The following is a 23,283-nucleotide window of genomic DNA, read 5'->3' as shown; positions in this document are numbered from 1 at the left end:
AGTGTCCATATATTTAAAAGTGGGAAAAAAAGTCAAGCAAGTATAAATTGTAAAATTTTTTAAAAAAAGATGATATTTTTTAGTGTTCCACTAAAATAGGATCAGCAACCACTAAGGCCACCTTATAATATTTCATTGAGTTCAGCTATTTAGTTGGCGCCCCCATTTCTTTCCTATAGTATTAGCATTGATCACTGTGTTAATGTCACTGGTTTTCACAAAGTGTCAGTTAGTGTCAGATTTGTCAGCCGCAATATCGCAGTCCCACTATAAGTCGGCGATTGCCTCCGTTTACTAGTATGAAAAAAATTACAGTATATATCCTATAATTTTGTAGACGCTATAACACTCACGTAAACCAATAATTTGTATTATGTTTTATACCAGAAAGTAAAAAATATAGTTTGCTTCTTAACGTGTGTGTGTGTGTGTGTGTGTGTGTGTATATGTATGTATTCTTATATATTATATTATATTATATATATATATATATATATACCAACTTGCTTTAAAAATGCTATTATATAATTTAGTTGTGTGTTTTTTTGTTTTGTTTTTTGTATTTTTTTTTTGTATTGTTTTTGTTTTTTTAACAGATCTCCCTTTGTACTTTTTATAGGCCATGGTAGACGGCAGCACTCAGCGGCTGGTAAACCTCGCCGGTCAATGGGAATCTCATCGGGTCCGGCTGGTGGAAGAGTACCGAGAACTCAGGAGGGTTCACCAGGAGAAGGAGGTACATTTTTATTTATTTTTTTGTATTGACCTAAAGGGCCTTGCAGGACTGGGGTCATCAGTTCAAATTCCAACCACGGCACTACCAGCATGGAGTTTGCATGTTCTCTCTGTGGCTGTGTGGGTTTCCTCCGGGTACTCCTGTTTCCTCCCACACCCCAAAGACATGCTAGGAGGTTAATTGGCTATATTGTCCCTATTATGTGTATGTATGAATGTGAGTTGGGGACCTCAGATTGTAAAGGGCAGAGACTGTAAATATGCAAATACACACTCACCGGCCACTTTATTAGGCCCCCTTTGCTAGTAGCGTGTTGGACCCCCCTTGCTAGTAGTGGGTTGGACTCCCTTTATTAGGTCCCCCTTGCTAGTAGCATGTTGGACCCCCTTTATTAGGTCCCCCTTGCTTGTAGCGGGTTGGACCCCCTTTTGCATTCATTCTTGGCGGCATAGATACAACAAGGTGTTGGAAAAGTTCCTCAGAGATTTTGCTCCATAGTAACATAACATCACACAGTTGCTGCAGATTTGTCGGCTGCACATCCATGATGCCAATCTCCCGTTCCACCACATCCCAAAGGTGCTCTATTGGATGAGATGTGGTGAGTGTGGAGACCATTGGAGGACAGGGACCTCATTGTCCAGTGGTGAGATGATTGGAGCTTTGTCACATGGTGCATTATCCTGCTGGAAGGAGCCATCAGAAGATGGGGACCCTGTAGTCATAAAGGGACGGACATGGTCAGCAACAATACTCAGGTAGGCCGTGGTGATTAAACCATGCTCAATTGGTACTAAGGGGCCCAAAGTGTGCCAAGAAAATAGCCCCCACACCATTACACCCCCACCACCAGCCTTAACCGGTGATACAAGGCAGGATGGATCCATGCACCAAATTCTGACCCTACCATCTGAATGTCGCATCTGAAATCCAGACTCATCAGACCAGGCAACTTTTCTCCAATCGTCTATTGTCCAATGTTGGTGATCCTGTGCCAATTGTAGCCTCAGTTTCCTGTTCTTAGCTGACAGGAGTGGCACCCGGTGTGGTCTTCTGCTGCTGTATCCCATCTGCTCCAAGGTTGGATGTGTTGTGCATTCAGAGATGGTATTCTGCATACCTTGGGTGTAACGAGTGGTTATTTGAGTTACTGTTGCCTTTCTATCATCTGGAACCAGTCTGCCCATTCTCTTCTGACCTCAACAAGGCATTTTGCTTCACACGACTGTATATTTTTTTTTTTCTCTTTTTTTTTTTCCCCACAATTCTCTGTAAACCCAAGAGATGGTTGTGTGTGAAAACCCCAGAAATCCTCAGACTGGCCTGTCTGCCACTAACAACCATGCCACGTTCTTTGAACTTCAGCAAGTCGTCTTCACCACGTCTAGATGCCTAAATGCATTGAGTTGCTGCCGTGTGATTTAGCAATTTGTTATTGAGCAATTGAACAGGTGTACCTAGTAAAGTGGCTGTGTGTGTGTGTGTGTATATGTATGTATGTATGTGTGTATATATATATATATATATATATATATATATCTATCCACTTGCCGACCGCCGCACGACGATATACGTCGGCAGAATGGCACGGGCAGGCATATGGGCATATATATAAGTCCCTGCCTTCCCGCGGGTGGGGGGCCCGATCGGGCCCCCCCGGTGCCTGCGGCGGTCGGCATTCGTTCGGGAGCGATCCGGGATGAGGGGGCAGCCATTCATTCATGGCCACCCCCTCGCGATCGCTCCCGACGAATAGAAATGCTCCACGACATCACTTCCTCTCCTCACAGGAGAGGAAGTGATGTAATCTCTCCTTCGTGTCGGTATTTTTCGTTCCGGCACCGAGGAGAGAGGATCGGTGAGTTGCACCAACACACCACACGTACAGTAGAACATGCCAGGCACACTCACACCCCCCCTTTACCCCCCGATCACCCCCCCCAATTACCCCTGCCCCCCCCCCAGTCACAGTGACACCAATTGCATTTTTTTATTTTTTTTGCATTGGTGTCATTTGTGACTGTAATAACTGTTAGGGCAGTTAGGGTTAGCCTCCTTTAGTTCTAATGTGCCCCCCTAACCCCCCCAATAAAGGTTTAACCCCGTGATCACCCCCCGTCGCCAGTGTCACTAAGGCTGGGTTCACATTGCAGCGGTTTATGAGAACGAATGTGATTCGCACCGCACTGCAGTGCAAATCACATCCGATCTCTGTGCGATTCGAGTTCAGCCATACAGATAGTATGGCTGAATTCGTGCCGCACCCGCCGCAAATTCGCACGGGACCCTTTTTTTGGTCCGCAGCAGAATCGGATCGCATGGGTGTTGACACCATGCGATCCGAGTTTGCAGATCGCACTGCGATATGCGAACTGATCTGGGGGTGTCATTAACATTTCACTGACACTCCCAGCAGTTCGCATAGGGCAGTGTGAACTGCCGCCGGGAGGCATGCGATGCGGGAACCCGCCGCGGATTCGTGGCGTTCCCGCATCGCTCCAGTGTGAACCCAGCCTAATAAGCGATCATTTTTCTGATCGCTGTATTAGTGTCACAGGTGACGCTAGTTAGGCAGGTAGGTATTTAGGTTCACCGCAGCTTTTTATAGCGCCAGGGACCCCCATATACTACCGCATAAAGCCCCCTGATTGCCCCCTAGTTAACCCTTTCACCAGTGATCACCATATAACGGTTACAGGTGACGCTGGTTGGTTAGTTATTTTTTTATAGTTTCCGGGCACCCGCCATTTATTACCTAGTCTCACTAGTGTACCCCTAAATTTAGGGGTGTCTACTTTCCAAAATGGGGTAATTTGGGGGGGGTTTGTGCCATCTGGGCATTTTATGGCCTTCCTAACTGTAACGCCCTTAGAAAGCCTGAAGGCGGTGCTTGGTTTTCGGGGCCCCGTACGTGGCTAGGCTCCCAAAAAGTCCCACATATGTGGTATCCCCGTACTCAGGAGAAGCAGCAGAATTTATTTTGGGGGGTCATTTCACATATGCCCATGGCATGCGTGAGCAATATATCATTTAGTGACAACTTTGTGAAAAAAATAAATAAAATAAAAAAGTTTGTAATTTTCCCGCAACTTGTGGCAAAATATAAAATATTCCATGGACTCAACATGCCTCTCAGCAAATAGCTTGGGGTGTCTACTTTCTAAAATGGGGTCATTTGTGGGGGTTTTGTGCCATCTTGGCATTTTATGGCCTTCAAAACTGTAATAGGTAGTGAGGAGTGAAGTCAAATATTTACGCCCTTAGAAAACCTGAAGGCGGTTCTTGGCTTTCGGGGCCCAAAAAATCCCACACATGTGGTATCCCCGTACTCAGGAGAAGCAGCAGAATTTATTTTGGGGTGTCATTTCACATATGCCCATAGCATGTGTGAGCAATATATCATTTAGTGACAACTTTGTGTAAAAAAAAATAAAAACATTTTTTTTTGTCATTATTCAATCGCTTGAGGCAAAAAAATAAAATATTCAATGGGCTCAACATGCCACTTATCAATTTCCTTAGGGGGTCTACTTTCCAAAATGGGGTCATTTGGGGGGGGGGTTTGTACTGCCCTGCCATTTTAGCACCTCAAGAAATGAGATAGGCAGTCGTAAACTAAAAGCTGCGTAAATTCCAGAAAACGTACCTTAGTTTGTAGATGTGACAACTTTTGCGCAAACCAATAAATATACAGTTATTGACTTTTTTTTTTACCAAAGACATGTGGCTGAATACATTTTGGCCTAAATGTATGACTAAAATTGAGTTTATTGGATTTTTCTAATAACAAAAAGTAGAAAATATCATTTTTTTTCAAAATTTGCGGTCTTTTTCCATTTATATCGCAAAAAATAAAAATCGCAGAGGCAATCAAATACCATCAAAAGAAAGCTCTATTTGTGGGAAGAAAAGGACGCAAATTTTGTTTGGGTACAACATTGCATGACCGCGCTATTACCAGTTAAAGCAGCGCAGTGCCAAATTGTAAAAAGACCTCTGGTCATTTACCAGCAAAATGGTCCGGTCTGAAAGTGGATATATATGTGTGTGTGTGTGTGTGTGTGTGTGTGTGTGTGTGTGTGTGTGTGTGTGTGTGTGTGTGTGTGTGTATATATATATATATATATATATATATATATATATATATATATATATTTAAATTTTTTATTTATTGTGTGTTAGTTTCTTGTGTGGAGCTTCCCGTTATTTCCTGTCTCTTTCTGAGTGTCAGGTAGACTACTGGTTCCATCATGCATTGGGATGGTAGTGACAGTTCTGGCCGTTCATTGGGCAGATGTGGAATAAATGTAGATGATGCAAAGCGGGTGGGTGGAGATTAGCAGAGACAGACAGGAATGGCGCAGCCCACCATTCCCTATTGCGCCGTCATGATGAGGTCAGCAGAATTGCTGATCAGAGTATTAGGGGCGTTAAGGAGCCCGGACCCCTGGATGGGAAATTACAAACCCAGAGGCTCTGAAACATGTGATGAGACTGCTGCTAAAAGGTAAAGCAAACTTGTTTACAAGAACCCCCCCCCCCCCCAAATATATATATTAATAATAATAAAATGTTGTTTTTCAGACACCCTAGAGAATAAAATGGCGGTCGTTGCAATACTTTGTCACACTGTATTTTGCGCAGCAATCTTGCAAGCGCAAAAATAAGACGACAGTAAAGTTGGTACGAGTAAATTGATACCCAACATATCACGCTTCAAAAATGCGCCCCGCTCGTGGAATGGTAACCAACTTCTGGCACTTAAAAGTCTCCATAGGAGGCGTTTTAAAGATGTCTACGGGTTACCAGCTTTGAGTTACAGAGGAGGTCTTTTGCTAGAATTATTGCTTTCGCTGTGACGATCGTAGCGATACCTCACATGTGTGGTTTGAACACCGTTTACATATGCGGGCGTGACTTACGTTTGCATCTGCATGTGAGCATGGCAGGACAGTGCGCTTATTTATTTATAATATATATATATATATATATATATATATATATATATATATATATATATATATATATATATATATATATATATTATTATTTTTATATATTTTTGTATTTTTTTTTTTTATAATATTATTTATTTATTTTTTACACTGTCCATTTAAAAAAAAAAAAAAAAAAAAGGTCACTTTTATTCCTATTACAACAAGAAATTTAAACATCCTTTGTAATAGAAAAAAAGCATGACAGGACCTCTCTAATGTGAGATATGGGGGGTCAAAAAGACCTCGCATCTCATATTTACACTAAAATGCAATAAAAATGAAAAATGTTGCGTGCGTGTGGGTATTTTTTTATTTTTTTTAATTTATTTTTTATATTCAAAAATTCCCATTTTTAAGACCATTTTTGACGTCGCTTCCATCATCCAATGGTATAGAGCCGAGCTGGAGCCCTATTTCCCTTACTCAACTTTACTTACTTTTCCTGGCAGGGGAAAGGATCAGATCATCTCCGCCACTACCAACAGCTCCGGTTAGCTCACCACCGGGGGGGGGCACCTCTCCGCCTCCGATCTTTTAAAAGTGATCTTGCAGCGACTCTGCCGCAGAGACCACGTTTATCTGAAAACGGTTTAAGAATATACTGGTGTTATGGCAGCTATCTTCTGCTGTAACAACGGTATTCAACGTCAAAGTAACGACGGCGGACGGTCCGGAAGTGGTTAATGCAAAGTATACATGTCCATAAAAGACGGATTATAGATTTTTGCCTGGAGCGGGACTTTAGGATACGGACTAAATTACATGTCAGGATAACAAAAATCTTGCTCTATTTCCAGGACGAGTCTTCTCGGTGGATGAAAGATGTGAAAAGTTTATACGAGAAAATCCGAGCCGCGGCTGATGAGGCCAAGCTCAAAGAGGAGCTGTACAAGCAGCTGGTGAGAGAGCTGTCTGCTTCAATACACAATGCTTTGTAATACTATGGCAGAGTTTCCTCATCGGTGCTCCCCAGTGCTGCATGTTGGCGCTTTCCCATCAGTGCCGCATATTAGTGATTTCCCATCAGTGCCGCATATTAGTGCTTTCCCATCAGTGCCGCATATTAGTGCTTTCCCATCAGTGCCGCATATTAGTGCTTTCCCATCAGTGCCGCATATTAGTGATTTCCCATCAGTGCCGCATATTAGTGCTTTCCCATCAGTGCCGCATATTAGTGCTTTCCCATCAGTGCCGCATATTAGTGCTTTCCCATCAGTGCCGCATATTAATGCTTTCCCATCAGTGCCGCATATTAATGCTTTCCCATCAGTGCCGCATATTAGTGCTTTCCCATCAGTGCCGCATATTAGTGCTTTCCCATCAGTGCCGCATATTAGTGCTTTCCCATCAGTGCCGCATATTAGTGCTTTCCCATCAGTGCCGCATATTAGTGCTTTCCCATCAGTGCCGCATATTAGTGCTTTCCCATCAGTGCCGCATATTAGTGCTTTCCCATCAGTGCCGCATATTAATGCTTTCCCATCAGTGCCGCATATTAATGCTTTCCCATCAGTGCCGCATATTAATGCTTTCCCATCAGTGCCGCATATTGGTGCTTTCCCATCAGTGCCGCATATTGGTGCTTTCCCATCAGTGCCGCATATTGGTGCTTTCCCATCAGTGCCGCATATTGGTGCTTTCCCATCAGTGCCGCATATTGGTGCTTTCCCATCAGTGCCGCATATTGGTGCTTTCCCATCAGTGCCGCATATTGGTGCTTTCCCATCAGTGCCGCATATTGGTGCTTTCCCATCAGTGCCGCATATTGGTGCTTTCCCATCAGTGCCGCATATTGGTGCTTTCCCATCAGTGCCGCATATTGGTGCTTTCCCATCAGTGCCGCATATTAGTGCTTTCCCATCAGTGCCGCATATTAGTGCTTTCCCATCAGTACCGCATATTAGTGCTTTCCCATCAGTGCCGCATATTAGTGCTTTCCCATCAGTGCCGCATATTAGTGCTTTCCCATCAGTGCCGCATATTAGTGCTTTCCCATCAGTGCCGCATATTAGTGCTTTCCCATCAGTGCCGCATATTAATGCTTTCCCATCAGTGCCGCATATTAATGCTTTCCCATCAGTGCCGCATATTAGTGCTTTCCCATCAGTGCCGCATATTAGTGCTTTCCCATCAGTGCCGCATATTAATGCTTTCCCATCAGTGCCGCATATTAGTGCTTTCCCATCAGTGCCGCATATTAATGCTTTCCCATCAGTGCCGCATATTAATGCTTTCCCATCAGTGCCGCATATTAATGCTTTCCCATCAGTGCCGCATATTAGTGCTGCATGTTGGTGCTTTGTCATCGTCGGAGCACATCCGTGAAGTAGAAAAATTATTTTGCTTATAAAATCTTGTAACAGAAACGAAGAAACCCTTCTCTTTTTTATTTATTTTTTCCCCCGGTCTTTTTTGTTTAGCAAAAAAAAAAAAAAAAACCCGAGGTAATTAAATCCAAACCCAAAGAAAGCCCTATCGGTGTAAAAAAAAAAAAAAATGTTGTTTGAGTACAGTGTTGCATGACTGCGCAATTGTGCTTCAAAGTTTGACAGCTGTGAAAGCTGATGATTGGCCGAGGTGAAAGTGCCCAGTAGGCAATTACCATTGGGGTTTTCTTAATTTTATTTTTCAGTCCTTCATTTCAGTTTTTTTCACTTCCCAGATGTTAAAGTGGTTGTAAAGGGGAAAAAAAAAACACCCTGCAAGATAAAGGCATAATGCGCTAGTATGCATAACATACTAGCTCATTATGAATTACTTACCTGAGAACGAAGCCCCCACAGCCGTCCTCGGCTCCGGCGCTGTGATTGGCCGGAGCCGCGATGACGTCACCGGGAACGACACAGTACGGCTGAAGCGACGGCACGTAATTGGCTTAAGTGCGCATGCGCCGCATGACATCGGCACGTGCAAATACAGGGATATCTCCTAAACCGTGCAGGATTAGGCTATATCCAGGGCAGCTGCAGGTAAGCCTTATTATAAGCTCGCCTGTAGTTTAAAGTGGTTGTAAAGGCTTTAAAGATTCCACTTATTGTCGCCTCTCCGTCCTCTACAGGTATCTGAGTACGAGTCTCTTCCTAAGGAGGTCTCCCGAGCCGCCTATACCCAGCGCATCTTAGAGATTGTCAGCAATATCAAGAAGCAAAAGGAGGAAATCACGAAGGTAAATGAATTTGAATCCTTTTTTTTTTTTTTTTTTTTGTGGAACACCATTTTAAGGCCAATGCCAGTAAAAAAAAAAGTAATATATATATTTTTTTGCATTGCTCTTTTTCAGATCCTTTCAGACACTAAAGACCTGCAAAAGGAAATCAACAGTTTAACAGGAAAAGTGGACCGAACCTTCGTGGTCACCGATGAGCTTGTGTTTAAAGTTGAGTTTATATTTAATAGTGTAAAAGGATAGATGATGTGACTAAACACGAAATGATATTCAAAACAATTCAACAGCGTACCATCATCAAGCTAGCACAATCCAAGTGATAAAAGAAACCAAAAATGATACAAAGGCATCCAATAATTCTCTAAAAGTGCATAAAAGTGAAAAGAAAACCACAAAAAAATCACAAGAAGCAAAAAAAATTGACAAAAATCACATGAAGTGAAAAAAGTCGCATAAAGTGACAAACTCTTCACATAAAGTGCAATAAAGATGCAGAGCTCCAATAGGAATCTGAAACCGATCATTTTCTGCACATGTGCTTTCTGCTTTTTTTACACAAACTGTTATATGAAGACTTGCTTCATTTACCTTGGAACCCTATTGCACTGATTGGACTATGCACTTTTTCCTATTTTTACAGTGTTTTTTCACTATTTTGCACCTTATGTGAATTTTTACACTTTAGCGATTTTATATAGATATTTTTTTCTCTTATGCACTTTTAAATTACAATTGGATCTCTGCATCTTTATTGCATCTTTCTTGCACTTTGTGAAGAGTTTGTCACTTTATGCGACTTTTTTCACTTCATGTGATTTTTGCCAATTTGCTTTTTGTGATTTTTTTTTAATTTTTTTTTTTTTTGTGATTCTTCTTTTCACTTTTATGCACTTTTAGAGAATTATTAGATGTATTTGTATCATTTATTGGATTCTTTTATCACTTGGATTGTGCTAGCTTGATGATGGTATGCTGTCGAATTGTTTTGAATATCATTCTGTGTTTAGTCACACATTATCTATCCTTTTTACACTTAAGTAAGCGCCACATGTTTTCTTCTATCATATTTTTTTTTTTGTGTTGGAACACTTTTTTTTGCTCTTATATTCACCGACCGACACGGCTCTTCCCTGTAACTACATGGGTTGTATAGCCTGCCATTAGAGCCCATTCACACAGGGGCAACTCCTGATCCGACTTCAGGTCGCCCCTAGTCGCCTCAGGTCGCCTCAGGTCGGACAACATTTAAAAAGCAATGTAAGTGAATGAGAGCCGTCTTAATGCACACTACTGAAGTCGCTCCGACTTCAGAAAAGGTTCCTGTACTACTTCTATCCGACTTGTAGGCGACTGGTACCCATTGATTTCAATGGAGATCGCCTCCAAGTCGGATCTCCGTTTATACGGAGGCGACTTTGACAGAATTATCAGCTCTCAAGAGGGAACTCCACGGCAAATTTCTGAAAAAAATTTGGCGTGGGTTCCCCCTCCGAGAGCATACCAGGCCCTTAGGTCTGGTATGGATTCCAAGGGGAACCCCCTACGCCGAAAAAACGGCGTGGGGGTCCCCCCCAGATCCACACCAGACCCTTATCCGAGCACGCTACCCGGCCGGCCAGGAAAGGGGGTGGGGACGAGCGGGCGGCCCCCCCCCCTCCTGAGCCGTACCAGGCCGCGTGCCCTCAACATGGGGGGGTGCCTTGGGGGAGGGGGGGCGTGCGGCCCCCCCACCCCAAAGCACCTTGTCCCCATGTCGATGAGGACAAGGGCCTCTTCCCGACAACCCTGGCCGTTGGTTGTCGGGGTCTGCGGGCGGGGGGCTTATCGGAATCCGGGAGCCCCCTTTAATAAGGGGGCCCCCGGATACCGGCCCCCCACCCTATGTGAATGAGTATGGGGTACAATGTACCCCTACCCATTCACCTGTGGAAAAAAAGTACAAAAAAAAAACACAACACAGGGAAAAAATATTTTATTGCACAGCTCCGGGGGTCTTCCGTCTTCGGGGGTCTTCTCGCCGGACTCCTCCGCTATCTTCTTGTAGCTCTTTTACTAGCGGAGGAGTCCGGCTTTCTTCCTCCCCGCCGCCGGCCTCTTCTCCCGACTTCGGGGGTCTTGTCCCCCTCTTCGGTTCTTCTGCCGGGCCACCGCGCCTTCTTATAGCTCTTTTACAGGCGGTGGCCCGGTCTTCTGTCGTCGCCGCCGCCGCCGCCTTCCGTTCTTCTTCTTCTTCTTCTTCTTCTCCAGGAGATGTTGACACGACGCTCTCTCCGGCCGGAATGCCAGAGCCGCCCTGCGCTGCCACTTATATAGGGACAATGGGGCGGTGTCACATGGGTTGATGTCACATGGGTTGGTCACATGGGTTGATGTCACACGGTGACCCCGCCCCCTTACCATGTGACATCAACCCATGTGACCAACCCATGTGACATCAACCCATGTGACACCGCCCCATTGTCCCTATATAAGTGGCAGCGCAGGGCGGCTCTGGCATTCCGGCCGGAGAGAGCGTCGTGTCAACATCTCCTGGAGAAGAAGAACGGAAGGCGGCGGCGGCGGCAGCAGAAGAACCGAAGAGGGGGACAAGACCCCCGAAGTCGGGAGAAGAGGCCGGCGGCGGGGAGGAAGAAAGCCGGACTCCTCCGCTAGTAAAAGAGCTACAAGAAGATAGCGGAGGAGTCCGGCGAGAAGACCCCCGAAGACGGAAGACCCCCGGAGCTGTGCAATAAAATATTTTTTCCCTGTGTTGTGTTTTTTTTTTGTACTTCTTTTTTTCCACAGGTGAATGGGTAGGGGTACATTGTACCCCATACTCATTCACATAGGGTGGGGGGCCGGTATCCGGGGGCCCCCTTATTAAAGGGGGCTCCCGGATTCCGATAAGCCCCCCGCCCGCAGACCCCGACAACCAACGGCCAGGGTTGTCGGGAAGAGGCCCTTGTCCTCATCGACATGGGGACAAGGTGCTTTGGGGTGGGGGGGCCGCACGCCCCCCCTCCCCCAAGGCACCCCCCCATGTTGAGGGCACGCGGCCTGGTACGGCTCAGGAGGGGGGGGGGGCGCCCGCTCGTCCCCACCCCCTTTCCTGGCCGGCCGGGTAGCGTGCTCGGATAAGGGTCTGGGGGGGACCCCCACGCCGTTTTTTCGGCGTAGGGGGTTCCCCTTGGAATCCATACCAGACCTAAGGGCCTGGTATGCTCTCGGAGGGGGAACCCACGCCAAATTTTTTTCAGAAATTTGCCGTGGAGTTCCCCCTTGAGCTCATTCTCTGCTTGGCCTCGGCAAAAGTCGCCTGGCCTGGGGCGACTTGTAAGTCGTCCCAAGTCGGGCTTGAAGTCATCACAAGTCGTTTTGAAGTCGTCCCAAGTCGCGCTGTGATCTTAACTCAAGTCGTGTCCAAGTTGCCTGACTCAAGTCGCCTACAAGTCGTGTTGCCCCTGTCAGCCATTTACATCCTGGGGGTGGAAAATTGGCAGGCGGACTATCTGAGTCGACAGATACTGGACCCAGGAGAATGGGCATTGCATCCAGAGGTATTCAGGCTGCTGTGCCTGAAGTGGGGCACACCAGATGTGGATCTATTGGCCTCCCGGCTCAATCGGGAGGTCCCAAGATTCGTGCTCAGGACAAGAGTTCCCGTGGGCAGACGCGTCAGACGCGCTGGTGGCTCCGTGGGATCAGTACCAGCTGATCTACGCCTTTCCTCCGCTGAAACTGTTGCCACGTTTGCTTTGCAGAGTGGAAGCTGAGGGGATTCCAGTAATCCTGATTTCCCCAGATTGGCCTCAGCGGGCCTGGTACGCAGACCTGGGGCGCCTGGTGGCAAACGCTCCCTGGCGGCTGCCATTGCGAGAGGACCTCCTATCTCAATGTCCAATCTTTCACCCTGCTTTACCATCGCTGGCTTTAACGGCCTGGCTGTTGAAAGCCAGGTATTGAGGAACTGAGGTCTGTTGGACTCGGTGATTCTGAACTATGCTGAGAGTGCGGAAATCTTCTTCCAGGAAGATATACCATCGTACTTGGAAGGCCTATATCTCCATGTGTGAGGAGAAAGGGTGGCATCTGCGCTCCTTCTCTATATCCAGGATCCTGCTGTTTCTTCAGCAAGGTGTAGACCAGAGGTTGGCGTTGAGCACCATCAAGGGGAAAATTTCAGATTTGGCTGTCTTTTTTTCAGCGACCCCTAGTAAGTCCTTTTTGTTCAGGGGGTGCGCCATGTAGTCCCTCCGGTTTGTCCTCCGTTGCCTCCGTGGGATTTGAACCTGGTGTTGTCGGCGCTTCAGAAGCCGCCGTTTGAGAATATCAGGGAGATTCCTCTGTTGACCCTTTCACAGAAGGTGGTCTTTCTAGTGGCCATCACATTGGCCAGGAGTGTTTCGGAACTGGTGGTCTTGTCCTGCAAGTCGCCTTATCTGGTCATCCACAGGGATAAGGTGGTGTTGCGTCCGCAACCGTCCTTTCTACCGAAAGTGGTCTCAGCTTTTTATATCAATGAGGACATTGTATTACCATCGTTGTGTCCTAAGCCGAAGCACCCCAAAGAGGTGGCCCTTCACGCTCTCAATGTTGTGGTTAGGGCTCTGAAGGTGTACTTGTCTGTCACAGCTTCCTTTCGGAAGTCAGACTCACTGTTTGTTTCGGTGGCTGGTCCTAAAGAAGGGTATGGAGGTCTCATCGGCCACCATTTCCAGGTGGATCAGACAGATTGTAGTCCAAGCTTACGCCTTGAAGGGGCAGGTGCTTCCCTTTCAAGTCATGGCCCACTCTACAAGAGCAATCGGAACGTCTTGGGCCTTCCGACACCAAGCGTCGGTCGCTCAGGTGTGTAAGGCGGCGACTTGGTTGTCTGTCCATACGTTTACCAAGTTCTACAAGGTAAATGTCAGTGCATCGGCTGATGCTGGTTTTGGCCGCAAAGTTTTGCAGGCAGCCGTGTAGTTGCTATTGAGGTTTTTCCATAAAAACACAGTACTGTTTCGTTATTGCACTGTTGCATTACTTCTGCAAGGTTGCGGTCTGGGGGATAACTCCTGTTGAGGATGCCCGGTTTTGTGGTGGAGTTTCCACACACTGCTGTTTTTTTGTGGGTTTAGTTTCACTAGTTCCCATTTGCCATGGTGGATGAAGTTTTTAATGCTGTTTTTCCCACCCCTCTTTTGGCACTGCTTGGGGATGTCCCATGTAGTTACAGAGAGGACCTGCTTCGGTCGGTGAATATAAGAGAAAATAGGATTTTTGTACTTACCGTAAAATCATTTTCTCTGTAATTCACCGACCGACACAGCACCCACCCCTCCTTTTTCTATGTTAAACTGCTTGTTGACGTACTGAAGCTGCTAGCAGCAAGAGGAGGGTTGATAGCATGCCCGCCCCCCCAGGGCGGGATTAAAGTTCTGTGTATTGTGTAACAATTTTGCCTAGTTTCTCCTAATGGCAGGCTATACAACCCATGTAGTTACAGATAGGAGCTGTGTCGGTCGGTGAATTACAGAGAAAAGGATTTTACGGTGAGTACAAAAATCCTTTTTTTTTTTTATTTTTTTTTTTTATATGTTTGGCGGCTTCTTTTGATTTGTTCTTAGACGATTATTATAGCCCACTTTTTTTTTGGGCAGTAGTTCCCTCGTTTTGCTATATTAGTGCTATGCAATAATTAATGGTTGCCTATCGCAACCAGATTCTGCCTGTTGTCAACTGGTCATAATTGGGACAATTGGATGATTTTTAGAGTGGTTCTGAAGCCTTATAAGGTTTCTCACATTAAAGGTAATTAAGGTGAAAAACATTCTGTTCTGCAGCCCCCCTCCCCCCCCTTTTTTTTTTTTTTTTAACCTGAGCCTGATCCGATCCAGCTATGTGCACAAGCGCAGAGGCTCCCATCGCTGTCTCTCTCTCCATTGGATGGATTGACAACAGTGGGAGCAAATGGTTCCCACTGCTGTCAATCAAATCCTGTGAACCGGGGGGGGTTAATGGACGCAGGAGGAGCGAGCACGCCCATGGAAAGGGACTTTCGTGGGGGCATTGGATGAAGAGGAAGGGCCTTAGCGGTGAACTCCAGAAGAAGATTGGGCTGCTCTGTGCTAAAGCATTGCACAGAGCAGGTAAGTATAACATGTTGTTTTAATTGAAAAGAGAAAAAAAAAAGCTTTAAAACCACCCCTTCCCCCAGCCCCCCTCCCCATGCCTTTTTTGGTTTACATGTAAAAATCAGTATGTGTTGCTAGAAAATGAGTTAGAACCCCCAAACATATATATTTTTTTTAACGCAGAGGCCATAGAGAATAAAATGGTGGGTTTTGCAATATTTTTTTTTTTATGTCACATGGTATTTGCATTTATTTTTTTTATTTTATTTTTTTTGAATTTTTTGATTTTTGTAAACATCCTTGTGACAGTAATAGGCATGTGACAAGTCCTCTTTATGGCGATTTATTTATTTATTTTTTTTTTAAATGGCTCCGTTGACATCCAGGTAAACCCAGAAGCGATGTCAGGCCATCGCTTCCAAGTTACCGTAGCCAAGAGCAAGTCAAAGCCGGTCCCGGCTTTGTTTGGCGTTGCGACCAGCCGGGGCACTCGGTGGGGTGGGAGAGGCTGAGCAATGCGCAGAAGAGGTGGAGGGGTGGGGGCCAGCTATAAAAAAAAAAAATATTAAATAAAAAATGGTAGCGGGGTGATACCTGCAGCTGCATATCATCACGAAGTTCAGCACATATGGGTAAGTTGCCGGTCTGGAAGTGCTTAAAGAAGATTGTGGTTTAAGGCCTGGTTCACACTTGTCGGTGGTTCCCGTTGCGGGTCTGCAGCCGCCCCGGCACAGAAAACGCAGGAGATGCTTGCGGGTGCCATTTAATCCTACTGGCACCCAAGTGAACTGGAAATTGCAGCATCTGGGAAGCGCACTGCACTTGAGAATTCCATGCAGGCAGTGATTTCAAAAATAAAGCAGAGACCCCCCTTTCTTTTTTTTTTTTCCCCCTGCATTTTCAAGAGGCGCAGCTGGCGTGCCCGTGCAAATTGCAGAGGCACATAAGTGTGAACCAAGCCTCATATCACTCGTATTTTTTTATTTTTTTTTTGTTTTAAGTTTCAAACTTTTTTTGATTATTTGAGTATACTGTGTTGTGTTGGTGTTTTTATGCAGTACATGGAATTATGTAACACCTGAATTTTTTTATTTTTTTTGCACAGGATGCCAAGAAGGATGAACCGGTCCGAAAGGCCTACAAATATCTGGCTGCCTTACACGAGGTGAGAGACGGGTAATGGGAGGCGGGAATGTGTGATTCCGCTTGGAGTATTATTGGTGTATTGGTTTATGCCCCCCACTCGCACCAGTGCGACTTGTAATGAGATTTGAAAGTTCCAAATCGCATGACAAGTCACACCCCACTGCCGGCAATAGAACCATTCAAATCACCGCGCCTCATGTCACAACGATTTATAAAAAAAGAGAGGTTCCTGCACTACTTCTTTCTTTTTTTTTTTTCAGGTTTTTCATTGAGACTTGCGTAGACTTTTGTTAGACGAAGTCGCAAGCTGTAATGAAATCGGCAGTGTAAATCGCACTGATGTGCGGCTTTTAAAATCTCTCTGAAATGGAGCGGTTTTCAAAGCCGTGCCGGTGTGAACCGAGTTTAAGGTCTTGCTGTACTTCTTCTAAAAGCTAAAGTGGAACTAAAACAATCAAAACCGTTTTAAAAAAAATAAAAAGTTGTGTTCCCGGCATACTAGGAATGCTAACTGGCGATCCGGATCGCGCGGGCGAAATCGTCGCAATTCCAAATGGCGGGAAGCATGTCCGATGTCGTTACGTCTTAATGGCACCCAAATCACACCCGCAATTCCGCAATTTTTTATTTATTTTTTTTATGCTGCAAATCACATAGTTTGTGGCGCAGAAAAGAGCTGGAGCTTCTTTTCAGCGACCAGCGTTGTGATTTGTCGCGATTGCAGAGCAATTTTATCTTGAGTAATGGCACCGCACAAGCATCCCGTTATTTGGAATTGCAGGCAGAATCGCGGCGATTCCACCCTGATCGGGGGAGCCTGAATAGCTGAAATCCTAACTGATCACATATGCAGCACCATGACCGTTGTGAACAGAGTGAGGGGAGTGGGCCCGATCGTCTATGGCGGCTCCAGGAAGCGGGCGGAGACAACCGGAGTGCAGTTGGGGGGGGCCTTCTCTCGCCGCCAATAAGTAATTTTGCTGCAAGTCTGCCGCAGAGACCACTTTTATCTTAAACAGAAACGCATGCTGTCGTTGAAAATACAGCAGCTGCCATTACTATATTTAGCTTCAGAGTACCAACTCACAGCTACGATGATTTGCACGACGTGGTTAAAGACCCTTTCTATTTTATATATAAAAACGCGTGTGTGTGTGTGTGTGTGTGTGTGTGTGTGTGTGTGTATACATACATGCATGCATGCATACATACATACACACGCACACACACACACATATAAAGGCATAAGTGGTGTCGGTATAGGGTTGTTTTGGAAGCACAAGTGTTACCACTTACTCCAGTCTACAAAGAGTGTGTTGGGAAAGCACTGGATCCCAATAGTGGGCAAGATATGGATTGGAATCTCAGGGGGTCTCAAACTGGTGGGCCTCCACCTGTTACAAAACTACAAGTCCCATGATGCATTGCAAGGCTGACCGTTACAAGCATTTTTTATTTTAGTTTATTTTTTTATTATTATAAATGTGTTTATTTTTTGCTATATGCGTACAAGGGTCCACCTTATCAATAAATATTGAATGCTTGACAAAATTATTCCGGTAGCACCATGGGTTATCTATTTATACAGCAGAATCGGCCTGCATTTTGGCTCCCTTTTGTCTGTCTGACCCCTCAAATGGAGCCAGCTGTAAGGGCCGATACCTGCTCTAAAGAAATGTTGGCTTGAGCTATTGAGCTCTGTAATAGGTTTTTTTTTCTATTCTTTTCTTTTTTTCTTTTTTCCCCCCTTTTTAGAATTGTGGTCAGCTCATTCAGACCATTGAGGACACAGGAACCATTCTGAGAGAGGTCCGTGACTTGGAGGAGCAGGTAATTTTGCAATTATTTTGTTATTTTCAATAATGCTTGTTTTTTTTACAAAGGTTGTAGATTAATATCTGCACTGAACGGGCCAATCACAAAAGCAAACCTGAATGAATTGATTGATTTTATTCAGTAAAAAGCTTGCTGATAGTAATGAAATGGAAATGGATAAACAGCCTTTAATAACACTTTTTAAGTGGAGCTACACTGAAGTGGAAGATTTCCCTTCACTGCAACTTTACAGGAAGTGAAGGTAGTTCTTCTAATAGGGGAACACGTAGCAACACAAATCTGGCAGAGTCGATTTCCTGCCTAAAACCTAATGTCCTTAATTACTTCCCAACCGCCGGCCCTCAAATAACGGCCAGGCGGCGGAACTATTGTGGCAGGGGGGCGTCATATGACGTCCTCACGTTTAAACAGGGAATGCGCGCTATCGTAAGCCCGCATCCCTGTTTCTTCGGTGGCGGCGTGTCACGGAGACACTGCTCGCCACCGAAGGGGGTGAACAGCCATTGGGTATGGCTGGTTACCACGTGATCGGCCGTGATGAAGTCACGGCTGATCACAGATGGTCACACCCCCACTGTGCACGGCGCACTGCTCGTCACCGACGCTGGTAAACAGCCATTGGCCGGCTGTTTACCCACGTGATCGGCTGTGATGTTACCGGGTTCTCCTCCTCACATACCAATCGTGAGTACCCGAGTACCTGTCACCAGGCCATCAGAGTACCTGTCACCAGGCCATCAGAGAACCCGAGTACCTGTCACCAGGCCATCAGAGAACCAAAGTACCTATTTGTAGCCCATGCCTCATAGAATATACGTTGGGGTGTTTGCTTTCCAAAATGTGGTCATTTTGTGGGTAATTGCACTGTCTTGGACCTTCAAAAGCGTGATCGGTAGGAATGAAATGAGATGTGTCATTTATGCTCCTAGAACGCCTGAACGTACTACTCTCTATGTGACCAGGCTGTGTAAAAGTCCTACAGATGTGGTATCGCCATACTCCGGAGGAGTAGCAGAATGTGTTTTGGGGTGTAATTTATGCTATATACGTGCTATGTGTTAGAAATATCTTTATAAATTGACAACTTTGTGTAAAAAAAAAAAATAAAAAAATGCGTTTTCATTTTTTTCCACATATTCCAAAAACTTCTGAAAAAAAATTTACCGTTCAAAAGACTCATTATGCCTCACAGATTATACGTTGGGGTGTTAGCGTTCCAAAAATAGCATTCCATTGTCCTGGTACTCCAGGGCCTTTAAAAGTGTAATAGGTGAGATGCTCCTCCAAGTCACGGACCTCTCTCAGAATGGTTCCTGTGTCCTCAATGGTCTGAATGAGCTGACCACAATTCTAAAAGGGGGGAAAAAAGAAAAAAGGAAAAAAATAGAAAAAAAAAACTATTACAGAGCTCAATAGCTCAAGCCAACATTTTTGAAGGTACTACTTCAATGTTGGTACTCTATATGTGGCCATGCTGTGTAATAGTCTCACAGTCAACCTGATAATATGACAATTTTGTAAAAAAAAATTGTAATTAAAAAGAAATCTTCATTTTGCAAAGAATTGTGGGAAAAAAATGACAACTTAAAAAAACTTGCCATGCTACTTACTTAATACCTTGGAATGTCTACTTTGTAAAAAGGGGTCATTTGGGGGGTATTTGTACTTTCCTGACTTGTTAGTGTCTCAAGAAATGAGATACACCTGATGTACTGAAGGCCTGATCAGATGTGATCAATTTTCAGTGACTGGCACGATAGTTTGTAGACTCTATAACTTTCACAAAGGCCAAATAATATACACTAATGTGGGTTATTTTTACCAAAGATATGTAGCAGTATAAATTTTGGCCAAAATTTATGAAGAAAAATTACTAATTAGCAAAAATGTATGACAGAAACAAAGAAAAAGGCATTTTTTTTCCCACAAAATTTACGTTTTATTTTATTTATAGCACAAAAAATAAACCACTAGTGATTATATACCACTAAAAGAAAGCTCTATTTGTGTGGAAAAAAGGACGCAAGTTTCATATGGGTACAGTGTTGCATGACTGAGTAATTGTCATTCAAACTGTGAGAGCGCTGAAAGTTGAAAATTGGTCTGGTCAGGAAGGGGGTGTAAGTGCACTGTATTGGGGTGGTTTAAACACCTCCACCCCGCTTCCTCCCACTACATATGCTGACTAACCTGTGTAAGAAAATTAAAAATTGTCGATACTTACCTTTTTGCAACCCACTCCAGCCCGGTCATGTCACCCAGCTCCCCTGTGTCAGTCAGCACCCACTGTGGGGGGGGGGGGGGGGGAGAGAGTGCAGACAATGGCTGGTACATGGGAGCCTATGTATGACCTCGCGGCTCCCGGAATTCCCAGGCATCATCTAGCACCTTCTCTCCCCTGCAGCTGCTGTTAACTGACATAGGGGTTCACGTGACCAGACTGGGTAAAAATAGGCACATCTGGTCATGTGATCCCGTGTCAGTCAGCAGCTGCTGCAGGTGAGAGAAGAGTGCAGACAATGGCTGGGACATGGGGACCTATGGGGAACATCACCGCTCCTGGAATTCCCAGCCGTTGTCGAGTGTCCTCTCCTCCCCTCTGCAGCCCCTGCTGACTGACACAGCGCTGGGCTCTCGCGTCCCAGCCCTTGTCTGCACTCCCTCCTCTCCCCTGCAGCTGCTGCTGACTGACACAGGGGCGCTGGTTCACACGGCCCAGACTGGAGTGGGCTGAGAAAAGGTAAGTATACACATACATTTTTCTTTCAAGTCAAAATGCCTATTCTCATCGCACTCCGGTCAGGTCCAGACAATGGCTGGAACATAGGAGCCTATGGGTGACATCACCACTCCTGGAATTCCCAGCTGTTGTCGATCACCCTCTCCTCTCCCCCTGCAGCCGCTGCTAACAGACACAGTCTGCTCACATGATCCTGTGTCGGTCAACAGCTGCTGCAGGGGAGAGGGGAGAGAGCGAGTGAAGACAATGGCTGGGACATGGGAACCTATGGGTGACTCCACCGCTCCTGGAATTCCGAGCACTTTCTTCTCTCCCCTGCAGCTGCTTCCAACTGACACCGGGGATCACCTGACCAGACTGAGTGAAACCGGGCACATCTAGTCACGTGATCCCGTGTCGGTCAATGGCAACAGCAAGAGCGCGCTTCGACCAACAATGGTGAGAACTCTGGGAGTGGTGATGTCTCCCATGTCCCAGCCATTGTCTGCACTCCCTCCTCTCCCCTGCAGCTGACACGAGAGCTGGGTCACGTGACCAGACTGAAGTCCCCTGAGGATAGTTAAGTATACACACAATTATATATTTTTTTAGGGGGTAGGGGCGCATTTTCAAGGGTAATTGGTGTTGAGCAAGAATTCTACTTTAACCCTTTCCTGTTCTGCCCAGATGAAAAATGTGATCGTTTGGAACCCCTTGGGGTTTGTTTTCTTATCCTGGTGACACAGGAAGTCAGGGGGAAAGCCCCAAGGTGGGGTCACGTTGATGGACTCCATTCAATGTTGGCACTTTAATTCTATGATTACGAGTTTAATGTACTTTTCAGCTATGTAGAGCATGCTGGGAGCTGTAGGTAGCCCTCCTTTTAGCTTACAGGCCAAATAAGGTGGACATATGGCTAAGATTTTATTTTTTTTTTTTATTTTTTTTTTTCTTCCCTCTTTTACAGATAGAGACGGAGACGGCTAAGAAGACATTGAGTAATCTACAGAAGATCTTGGAAGATTACAAGGCCATCAAACAGGAGAACGCATTATTGCTGGGTCGCATGAGGGAGGCCGAGAGCGCTTGACGCTTCTTTGCGTTTTTTTTATCGCGGCCTACAAATGTATCAGCAGTCCTCCTACATAGATGGTGAATTTCCATAATACCATAAAGCATATAGGTGACCAGAAGGAGACTTCTCGCTCCGCCACAACCCCCCCCCCCCCCCCCACATGTTTGCGCACATTTCTGTGCTATACAGCGTCCAGCCTGCGGAAGGCAGCACACAGCAGACCCTCTGCCATATCTGTCTCGTCCACAGGACGGGAGTGGGCGGTGCTGTGGGTCCAGTGTTTTCATGGTTAGCGCAGAGTACATAATGGGGAGGATCGGAGTTGTATCCCCCCCCCCCTTTTTTTTTTTCTTCAAGGGAAGCCTTTAGTTTGAACACAAACTGCTTTTACACAGAAAAAAAAAATGCATTTTGTAACATTCATAAATGTAAATGACAACATTTCTATAAAGAGAGATTCAAGATGATGTATGTGCAGTTTTTTTTGCAGAGTGGTTCCTCGTTCAGCACCGATGATGCTTTCACTCCCATTTTTCAGACTCATGGTTACTAAGAAAGTGCAGGTCACACTTTCAGTCCATAGAGGGACACAGCATTTCATGACTAGAATAACATTGCCCACAGGTTTAGTTTATACTGCCACCTACAGGGGGACTGGACGCTGAGCCCAACAACTGGAGACCAGTCTCTAGGGGCCCTTAAAGTGGAATTCCAGGATAACCCCAACCACACTTAACTGTCCCCTCCCCCCCTTCTATTACCCATGCCTACTATCCTGTTTAATAACGATGTATAGACTTACCTATTTTCAGGGTGCTCTGGTCCGGTCACATGGACTGACTCCACTGTATCAGCCAGCGCCACTGCAGGGGAGAAGAGGGAACACTGACAACAAGGTGGGCCATTGAAGCCTATGGGTGATATTATGCTCCTGGGCATTACAAGCCATTGTCCGAATGTTCTCTCCTCTCCCATGCAGCTGGCACTGGCTTCAGTTCAATCATGTTACTCGCTCCCCTGTGGCAGCCAGTGGTGGCTGCAGGGGAGAGAAAGGAGCACTGACAATGGATAGTTGAAGCCTATGGGTGGTGTTGCGTGCCCAGACATAACAATACGTTGTCTCTCCCATGCAGTGGCCGCTGGCTCCTGTCATGCGAGCTCTCCTCTCCCATGCAGTTGGTGCTGGCTCCAGTCCCAGCATGTGATCCGCTCTACTGTGCCAGCCAGTGGCGGCTACAGGCGAGAAGAGGGAGCGCTGACAACGGATGAGCCTTTGAAGCCTATGGGTAATATATAGTTTACATAGTATATCATGCGCAGGGAATTACAAGCCATTGTTAGAGTGCTTTCTCCTCTCCCATGTAGTTGGTGCTGGCTCTAGTCGTGTGATCTGCTCCCCTATGTCAGCCAGTGGCAGCTGCAGGGGGAGGAGGGAGGACCATCAAAGGCTGAAACAAAAAAGCCAAACCCATCATGTGATCTTCTCCCCTGTATTAGCCAGTGGCGGCTGCAG

General features: G+C 45.7%; 1 protein-coding gene across 1 annotated transcript in view; it reads left to right on the top strand.

Moving 5' to 3' along the window:
• CCDC22 (CCC complex scaffolding subunit CCDC22) overlaps positions 1 to 22,237 on the top strand; it is a 53,870-nt gene extending 31,633 nt beyond the window's left edge. The window contains exons 11-17 of the mRNA XM_077472257.1: positions 620 to 736; positions 6,531 to 6,632; positions 8,792 to 8,899; positions 9,014 to 9,109; positions 16,100 to 16,159; positions 17,896 to 17,970; positions 21,663 to 22,237. Of these exons, the coding sequence (XP_077328383.1) occupies positions 620 to 736; positions 6,531 to 6,632; positions 8,792 to 8,899; positions 9,014 to 9,109; positions 16,100 to 16,159; positions 17,896 to 17,970; positions 21,663 to 21,785 (681 nt within the window). The 3' untranslated portion in view covers positions 21,786 to 22,237. The remainder of the gene's footprint in view (positions 1 to 619; positions 737 to 6,530; positions 6,633 to 8,791; positions 8,900 to 9,013; positions 9,110 to 16,099; positions 16,160 to 17,895; positions 17,971 to 21,662) is intronic.
• Positions 22,238 to 23,283: the final 1,046 nt, after the last annotated feature.

This window comes from Lithobates pipiens, unplaced genomic scaffold (genome assembly GCF_037356315.1).
Source record: "Lithobates pipiens isolate NorthernLeopardFrog02 unplaced genomic scaffold, aLitPip1_a1.2 Scaffold_1, whole genome shotgun sequence".
In the NCBI taxonomy this organism is placed as follows: Eukaryota; Metazoa; Chordata; class Amphibia; order Anura; family Ranidae; genus Lithobates; species Lithobates pipiens.
The sequence above is the reverse complement of the archived record's forward strand: the minus strand, read 5'-3'. Positions and strand labels throughout refer to the sequence as shown.